Below are 9627 nucleotides of genomic sequence, written 5' to 3' on the forward strand. Positions count from 1 at the left end.
GCGGTTTTTTTCATTTGTTCTCACGGTTCTCACAATATTTAGCGTTCTCATTTAAACATTCCCCTATATACATATATATATAGGCCCAACAAGAAACTGGAAGACAATACAATCTTCAAAAAACAACAAAGCCAAGCGAAATTACATGAGATTAGTTACATCAAAATCAATCCATTTGTCCCACGTCGGCGATCGTTGCTTCAACCATAAGAAAACGTCTTCTTTGATGAGATCCACCGACTTCACAATCGGGATGAATATTCCTTCAAAAGTCTTGGTGTTTCTAGCGTGCCAGATTCTCAAGACTGTAGCCGTGGCCACCGTTAAGACTAGCCTCCTCCATGTTTTGTCTCCCGGGCAGTCTTGCAAATTCTTCATAACTTCCCGAAGCGTAGTGCAGTCCCAGGGAAAGGGATTTTCATCCAGATGAATACATTCCACCAAATACTTTTAACGAAGAGACAATCGGCGAAAAAGTGGTCAGAGGTTTTAGCCTTTATACCACACCTTTCACAATTTACGTCGTGAAACAGAATTCCTCTCCTACTAATTAATCCCACCTTCGAAGCAATCCTACCGGCTAGCGCACGCCAAAGCAGAAAGTTGCACCTTGGCGTTGCCCACGAATTCCACAGAAACTCCGACTCCTCGTCCCGAGTTATACCAGTCGACTCAATCTCCCGCCTAAGAAGGAATTCCTAAAGACTAAATACCGAGAATCATCCCTGACTTATAAGGTCATATGTAGTCATAAAGCCCCTTGTGGGGCGTTATGCGACTAGTGGCGGATTGTGTAAGAAAGGGGCTTTATATAACTTGAGTGTGTATGGGTTATATATGTATGGGCTTTACATATATATATATATATATATATATATATATATATATATATATATATATATATATATATATATATATATATATATATATATATATATATATGGATGTATTTGTGTGTGAGAGGGGAAAGATTCATCACGCCGCTATGTGTATCACGCCGCATCCAAGATTTGGCCCCATAACGCCGCTTGTCGTGGTGTGACGGGCGCTATGGGATGCTATAAACCAAAAAAACCCCACATGGCGCCCCACTACACTCGACCTAAAATATAAGGGCCCTTTAAGCCTGAAAATTAAAAACAAAACACACCTCATATTCCTCACATTATTGCAAAAGGAAATGTTTGCAATATAATATGACATAACCCTTCAACAAAATTATGTCATTTAACTGTGGTAGAAAAATAACATTATTTTTAAAACTGCTATGTTACCAGGGGCGGACCTATGTTGAGAGTTGGGTAGACGGACACATCCTTTGTAAAAAAAATTAATAAATTTTATAGGTTAAAATTCCGATCACAACCCTTGAAAATTTGATTAAACTCCTGATTTGCACCCTTTTGAAAATAAATCATGATCCGGCATGTTACATAGTTGCATATCTTAGACGCATCCTTTCTCTCTCTCACTCTATATATATAAATATATGTGTGTACATATTGTTGTGTTCTTTGGCATGTGCATAGAAGTTACACGTGAACAAGCATTTGGGAATGGTCTGAAAATCTCTGAAGTCTTGGGTTGCAAACCAAGAAATTCTGTGTAAATTTGAAGAAAACTTGAAGCAAATCTATGGCATTTTCTTCACTTTTAGTTATTATCATCCTTTACTTCTCATCTTTAATCTCCTCTTCTCCAAATGGTTCTCTCCCTCTCATCTCTCTCTGTCTCTTTCTCATCTTTCTCCCTCTTTCTCATTGATCTTTCATTTGTTCTTGCAGATAGTCCCCTCTACGATTATACCGCCTACACTCAGGTAATTAATCATGATAAAGCTTTGTTATGCTGATACCAAAACTTTTTATTGTTTTCTTTAAGAACTCAAATTTATATACATGTAAAATATGGTAATATCTTTCATTGAAAACAAACCTCAAAATTAATAATGTGCCTCGTGACCTTTTTCCCTGGAGCTTGAACAGAAGTATGACACCTTACTTTTGGATATGGGAAAAAATGACAAAAATATAAAAACCTTTTACACATATTTTTTTTTGAGTTAAATGTCATTTTAATCCTTGTGATTTGGCCATTTTACCAGTTTAGTTCAAAGATTTCTTTTTTTGCCTGTGGGTCCAAAAATGTTTCACTGTTATCATTTTAGTCAACTGGGTTAACTTTATCCATTTTTTCTGTAATTCTGTTAACTAGAATGGCAATTCGGTCATATAAAATGACCGAATAGCTTTTCTCGTTAATAGGAAAAATGAATGAAGTTAACTCAGTGGACTAAAATGGCAACAGTGAAACCTTTTTTGGACCCACAGGTGAAAAATGAAACATTTGGACTAAATTGGCAAAATGACCCAAACCACAGGGACTAAAATGACATTTAACTCTATTTTTTTAATGTTTAAACTTTTTAAAACAGTGTAAAATCGAACCAGAAGATCCACTTTACAATGGAGGAATCCTCCAAAATGAAGTTGCAACCATGGAATCCATTGTTGAAGATGGGATCACAACCTCATGGCCTGCTTTTGTGTTGCCAGTTCTCACTTCCTCCACATTCTACTCTTTTTCTAGTTAAGTTTTCTATCATTATTAACAATGCATATGTATCATATTATATAAATAATTTTCTTGATTATTAGTTTTGTTTATCTTAGGTTGGATCAAAATCCATGGCTCGAACTCTTCGTTGATAAGTGCGAGGTTGATGTCAGGAAATTCGCCGCACTACTGCGTGGGAACGGTTGTGGCGCGTCGCGATTGTTGGTCATTCCTTAAGGGTGGATTTTACATGGATTCAGAATCAAATCCATCTTTACTTTATTTTCAGGTTTGTAATAAATATTCTACTATGCACGAAACTTTAATTCATAGTTTTTAATTGGTTTAGAATGTTTGGTATAGAATTCTGAGGACAAGGAAACTAGCATAACAATAGCTAGTGCATCGTTACAACCTTTTACTAAAGAGCAATGGTCGTTTCAACAACAATATAAGATAAACACCGTAAGTCTATGTGGCATGTCGATTTCCGTCACTTAGAAACGATATTTTCTGTTGAATGTAACATTGGTTGATCAGGAACGGAAACGCGCTGTCACGATTCATGTGTCGGATAAACAAGGTGCAAGGTTACGAGGGGCCATGGTTCGTGTGGAACAAGTTGCGAAAGATTTCCCATTCGGGTCTGCTATAAACAATTATATTATTGGGAATTTACCATATCAGGTATGATGATACAAATCATCAATCATCATGTAATTGTTTGTACGTTTTTTTCTATTATTTCTGGATTTATTATTTTTTTGTTTATTATTGCATGTTAATTATTCTTCTATAAGAGCTAAATTTATTTTAAGAAAATTCATGTATGTACCTATTCATAACTGAGACAACCTAAATCCCCCATAAAAAAAATAAAGAGTAAAATGCCAAAATGGTCGTTGAGTTTAGACCACTTTTTTAGTTTTTTCACTTCGGTCCAAAAATGAAACTTTTTTGTATTTGGGTCTCTAAGGTTTCATTTTTGTTGTCATTTACATTCAACTAGCAAACTGGGTTAGAATTTTATGTTAGCTTCTCTCTTTTTTCTCATTTTCCTCATTTAGTTAAAATATATTATGGCATAAAATGACAAGTATACCCTTAATTTAAATTAGGAAACCGATAAAAAGGGGAGAAATTAACAGAAAATTCAAACACAGTTTGTTAATTGGATAAAAATGGCAACAAAAATAAAACCTCAAATGACACAGATACAAAAAGTTTCATTTTTAGACTGAAGTAACAAAAGTGGCGTAATTGAAAGTTTACTTTGCTACTGAGTAACCAAACTGTATGGTCCTAATGTTTTGGATATTTCTGGTGTAGAAATGGTTCGTGGAGCGGTTTAATGCAGCAGTGTTCGAAAATGAGCTTAAATGGGCTGCAACCGAGCCGAAACAAGGGGTGCTCAACTACACATTAGCCGATCAAATGCTAGATTTTGTTCGAGCCAACCAGATTGTGGCTAGAGGTCATAACATATTCTGGGAGGACCCAAAATACATCCCATCATGGGTGCTTAACCTCTCTAATTCTGAGCTAGAATTAGCTGTAAAACAAAGGATCGCGAGCCTGATGACCAGGTACAAAAACGAATTCGTCCATTGGGATGTTAGCAATGAGTTTCTTCACTTCAATTTCTACGAGGACAAACTCGGGGAAAATGCCACTTATGAATTCTTCAAGGCTGCACACGAGGCTGACCCTTTAGCGACTCTTTTCATGAACGATTTTAATGTTGTGGAGAGCTGTAGAGATGTCAATTCTACTGTGGATAGTTACATTTCAAAAATGAGGGATCTGAGGAGATATGGAGTGTATATGGATGGGATTGGATTGGAGAGTCACTTTGGTGTACCAAACCTTCCTCTTATGCGAGCAATTCTAGACAAGTTCGCAACGTTAGAGCTTCCGATTTGGCTTACGGAGGTTGATATCTCGGATAACTTTGATCATAATCAACAGGTAAGTGTCAAAATTCATAAGGAAGGATTGACTAAACGTACCTCTAAAACTTTCATCGTGCTCCTTGAAAACATCCATCAAACATCAATCAAAATGGATCTTTTATGTCTTTTAACATAAAAATGAGGAATATTAATGATTTCACAACTTGTAGCTAGATACCGGAAGTAGAAATGAAATGGGGTACGCTTAGGACAACCTTTATGAAAATCTAGGCTATTGAGACGACAAAGTGTGTCTCTAGTGAATTAATTGCATCCTAGTATGATATTTGATATGTTAAAATACTAGTTGCATCATATCTCTACGGAATCTTTTTTGTGAATAGCACTAATAAATAAGACAAATTAACACAGATGATGATTTGCTACTCGTATTTTGTAAATCTATGAAAAAATTAATATCATTTTTTTTATAATTTATTTGAACTTATAGACTAGTGGAGAGTTCAAATGAGAAAAAATTATTTGTAAGAAGAAAAAAAAAATTTCAACCAATAAGAATACTTTATTTTATTTAATATAAGTATTTAATTTTACTATAAGGGTACATTATTAAATCTACATAATTTATTAATTTGTAGTTTTTTTCTTTAATAGCTAACTACATTAAATTTTTTTACAACTTATCTTCAAAAGATATATTTTTTCAAAACCATAAAATAAAATAATTTAAAGTGTAGGATAAATTACGAGTTGTGTAAGATAAATTACGATTTGTATAGGATAAATTTCTACGTGTACAATGAATTTCGAAATATGTAACATAACTTTTGATGTGTGTAGGCAAAAAAAATTAGTGTGGAGGATACTGTTCTTTATGACTAATTAATTAGTAAAAAGTGATAATAAATGAGATAAATAAAAAAAAACTATTTAATGTTTTATAAAATTAACCTTTGTTTTTTTTCTTCTCAAATAAAACTTCCCCTAAACAAGTAAGGGGTTGTTTGTTTACCTTTTAACGAGGCTCTTAATGGTTTAGATCTCTTACTGGTTCAGCACTTAATGATTCAGACTATTTATTTCACGAGCAGATATCTGAATGGTTCTAGAGTCCGGTTTAAGTATATCTATGATGTCCCTTAAAATACATGTTTGTTAAAGTTGGTTTAACAATTTTGGAGTCTCATATAGGCAGCTTATTTGGAGGACGTTCTGAGAGAAGGCTTCTCACACCCTTCAGTGAATGGGATAATGTTGTGGTCTGCCTTGAAGAAGAACGGGAAGTGTTATCAAATGTGTCTAACTGACACCAATTTTAACAATCTTCCGGCCGGTGATACTGTAGATAAACTTCTAAAAGAATGGCAAACCGGGGTTATCAAGAGCCAAACCGACGAACATGGAGCTTTTAGCTTTTACGGGTACTTAGGTGAGTACGCTGTCACGGCTAGTTTTGGGGGCAAAACAACAAGCTCGACGTTTTCGGTTAGTAGAAGTGATGAAACAAGACATTATAGTATTCAAATCTGAATATTTGGGGTATGTGTATTATACACCAGTAATTTGTTATTCTTTCTTTCAATTGATGTGTATTGTTTATATAGACAAGAAACATGTATTTAAAGATTCATAAGGGACAAATGTGTTCATCAAAATTTGTCATCAATAGACCGTAATACAACTATCATTTATATATAGGGACTCATTAACTGGTTTATTGTCCTCAAAATACCCAGATAGTCCCTGTGGTTTGCTTCATTTTCATCTATAGTCCATGTATTTCTAAAATTACAGCTACAGTCCCCAACTTTTCCTCATTCGTTTTTGGATAGTCCTTAAAGCGGATGGAAGTTAGTTTTTGGTGTTAAGTAGGTGTGAAATGACCAAAATACGCTTAGTATTAACTTAATACCTAAAAAAGTTAAAAAGAAATATACCTCAAAATCCACATGCGAAGTACTACCACGAGGCATGTGACTGACCAGGATCCAGCCATCAATCATACTGAACAATAATAATAGTAATGTTTACCAACCATAAAGGTTAATGATAACCATAGTTAAAACCCAAAAGTTTTCAAGTTCAAAACGACAGTTTAAGTAAGTAGCAGAAGCATAGTAGAATAGTTCAAACAAAAGTTCAAGTTTCTAAATTATTTAAGAAACCCAACACACGGGTTTAGACGTCCACTACACATCCCCAAGCTGCAAGCTCCTGAGTCACTGAATACCTGCAAAGCATGCAGTAGGGTGTCAACATAAAGTCGGCGAGTTCACGAATTTGTCCAGTTTTAATTCCAAAAACTTGTTTCAGTAGTTAATTTACTCATATGTAAGCTACTAAACTGCGTTATACCGAATACTCCGCGACCTCTGTTTGTTTGCCCCACGTTGTCAATGTCTATCATCATTGACGGGTTTTTGCCCGAGTCTATTAGTTCACGACCAATCCTCTACAGGCACGGTGTGAGGGTGGTGAGACCTAGATAACGCTATCAACTAATAACCCGTTCACCGGGCCCCGGCGACTAATCAGTATCATGAGTAGGGACTTTAGTGATAGAGTTTCGTTTAATCTTGCTTGTTGCATCTATTATAAATAGTAATTAATTTGAGCGTCCCACACAAGGGAAGAAAAGTATGTTTGTACCCCACACAAGGAGGTAGCATTGTTTGTATCCCACACAAGGAGATAGTGTTGTTTGTCCGTTTCCCAACCACCGGGAACGCATGCTTTTAGAAAACTTGTGAACTCACCTCGGTTTGCTCGGCAGACAGTTTACTTGGTCAAGTGAGCTAGTCAACCACGTCCTAATATGGTTACCAGTATAAGTCAGGTTTGGGTACAAATAAGTCACGTGTATCCTACACGTATCTAACACATAGCATACATGTCATACTAATGTTATTGGGCCTGTCCTATCATACTAACAATTAGCATAGTAGCAGTATCACACAGTCCAGTTTAAACAGTAGCAAGAATACACAGCCCAAAAATGTTTTTACTTAATGCGGCCCAATAACTTAGTCAAGTAGCCCACTCGAGACCAGGTGGTCTCGACTCGAGAACATGTGGTCTCGAGTCGCAACCAAAAGTCTCAAGTTGTGCATATTTGAGTCAAGACCTTGAGATCTCGAGTCAGGTCTCGAGTCGAGATCAGGAGATCTCGAGTCGCAACCTAGCTGGTCTCGAGTCCCCTGATGTGCAAGCCTGGTCTCGAGTAGTCGCTCAATGGTCTCGAGTCGCAACCTCACGGTCTTGACTCGTAACCACTGATGATGTGCACAGGTGGAAGCCTTCTAGAACTTTCACCAACTTTTGTACTATCCAATCAAGTTTCCTCAACATGTACTGTCCAATCAAATTGCAGTAACATGTTTCCAATTTTCTACCCTAATCAATTCAGATAAAAACATCCAACTTTCAAATATTCATGTCACATTATCATGTTCTTCACTGTTTCATCCATTTACATAAAAGCATGCGTATCATTTATCAAGATGGACTAAATCATCTTATTCTACTACTGAAACAGATCAACCTCTTCATACACATCATCACCATCAATGATAAATCATAGTTATTTCATGAAAAGCATTGTTAAACAATCATCTAATCATCTTAGCAATTGTACTCATATAGAATCGCATAATGTACATTGTTCATCAAACAATATTGCATAACCAGATGGCAAGGAACATCAAAAGCAGCAACAGTTGGCACAATATCATTCAGCATGATCATTCCAAGCAAGTAGCACCATTATGCATCTATACTCACCTAAAGATCCTAGTAAATAACAAAGTACTAACCGACTAGATATCCGAAGTGTGAGAGTATGGAGGATCGATGAAGGAGCTTCCAAATGATGATAACGAGCTGATCCGAGAGCCCTTGTTGCCACCGGTTGATCCGAGAGAAAGAGAGGAGAAGGATGCTTGGTTTAGGGTTTTCTAGAGAGAGAGAGAGAGAGAGAGAGGATGAGATGAGAGAGAGTATGGATAGGAGGAATGTTTGGAATTTGTGAGAGAATGATTGTTGCCCAAAAATGGCAATGTCGGCTATTAACATGGGTTTTATACCCTATCAAATGTGATGCACCCTAAAGGTTTCCGAGTGGGCTTAATGGGGGTGCGGCCCAACTGTTTCGGGTCACTCGAGACCGGGTGGTCTCGAGTTGAGACCTTGCAGTCTCGGTCTTCACATATGCATATTTATATATAATAATAATACATATAACACAATAAGAAGATCACGTACTACACAACAATAAATAAAAGGTTCTCATTTAATATCATATATATACACATAACGTTGTTACATAAGAAGGTTGCTCGGGAAAACCCGAAGTGTCACATTATCCCCAAGTTTTAAGAACTTTCGTCCTGAAAGTTAAAGCACAGCCACTGATAAGCTAGCGTGTACGAGAATGCTTCTGCGGGGTGTCACATCATCCCCCCGTTAGTTTGGAATTTCGTCCCGAAATTCTGTTGTAGCTTCAGTGCTGAGAGTTTCGTTTGCAAACAACTGGGGATACTTGCGCTTCATCTAGTCTTCCCATTCCCAGGTACTCTCTGGGCCACGGCGTGAGTTCCAACGAACTCGTACTATAGTTATCTTGCTACGTTTGAGGGTTTTGATTTCTCTATCCGTGATCTCAATCGGTTCCTCAATAAAGTGTAGTTGATCGTCGATAGTGAGTTCCTTGAAAGGAACGATGAGTGTTTCATCTGACAGACACTTCATCATATTAGACACGTGAAAGACATTGTACACCGCACTCAGCTCTTCAGGCAGGTTCAATCTATAAGCTACCTTACCGATCCTCTCGGTAATTTCGAATGGTCCGACATATCGCGGATTAAGCTTGCCCCGTTTACCAAAACGAACCACACCCTTCCAGGGTGAGACTTTAATTAGAACCCGGTTCCCGAGCTGGAATTCTAGAGGTTTCCTACGCTTATCAGCGTAGCTTTTCTGATGGTCACGAGCTGCTGTCACACCCCAAAAATGTCGCAGTGGAATATTAAACGTAGTGGTGACGGAAGTTGGTGCCCATAGATATCTTGTTGGACGATGCACTCATTTGTTGGACATTTTGACATATTTTAAAACATAAGTATTAAACATTACATTTAAAGGTCACGACACAACCACA

At 36.9% G+C, this 9627-nt stretch overlaps 1 protein-coding gene across 1 annotated transcript; it reads left to right on the forward strand.

Annotated features, from left to right (window-relative positions):
* The first annotated feature begins 1504 nt into the window (after positions 1 to 1504).
* On the forward strand, positions 1505 to 6160 carry LOC110872910 (endo-1,4-beta-xylanase 5). Its single transcript, XM_022121816.2, has 8 exons — positions 1505 to 1705; positions 1785 to 1819; positions 2435 to 2588; positions 2673 to 2845; positions 2920 to 3021; positions 3097 to 3243; positions 3886 to 4524; positions 5661 to 6160. The coding sequence occupies exons 1-8, from the start codon at positions 1636 to 1638 to the stop codon at positions 5997 to 5999; spliced, it is 1659 nt and encodes a 552-aa protein (XP_021977508.1). The 5' UTR covers positions 1505 to 1635; the 3' UTR covers positions 6000 to 6160.
* Positions 6161 to 9627: the final 3467 nt, after the last annotated feature.

Source organism: Helianthus annuus, chromosome 10 (genome assembly GCF_002127325.2).
Source record: "Helianthus annuus cultivar XRQ/B chromosome 10, HanXRQr2.0-SUNRISE, whole genome shotgun sequence".
Classification (NCBI taxonomy): domain Eukaryota; kingdom Viridiplantae; phylum Streptophyta; class Magnoliopsida; order Asterales; family Asteraceae; genus Helianthus; species Helianthus annuus.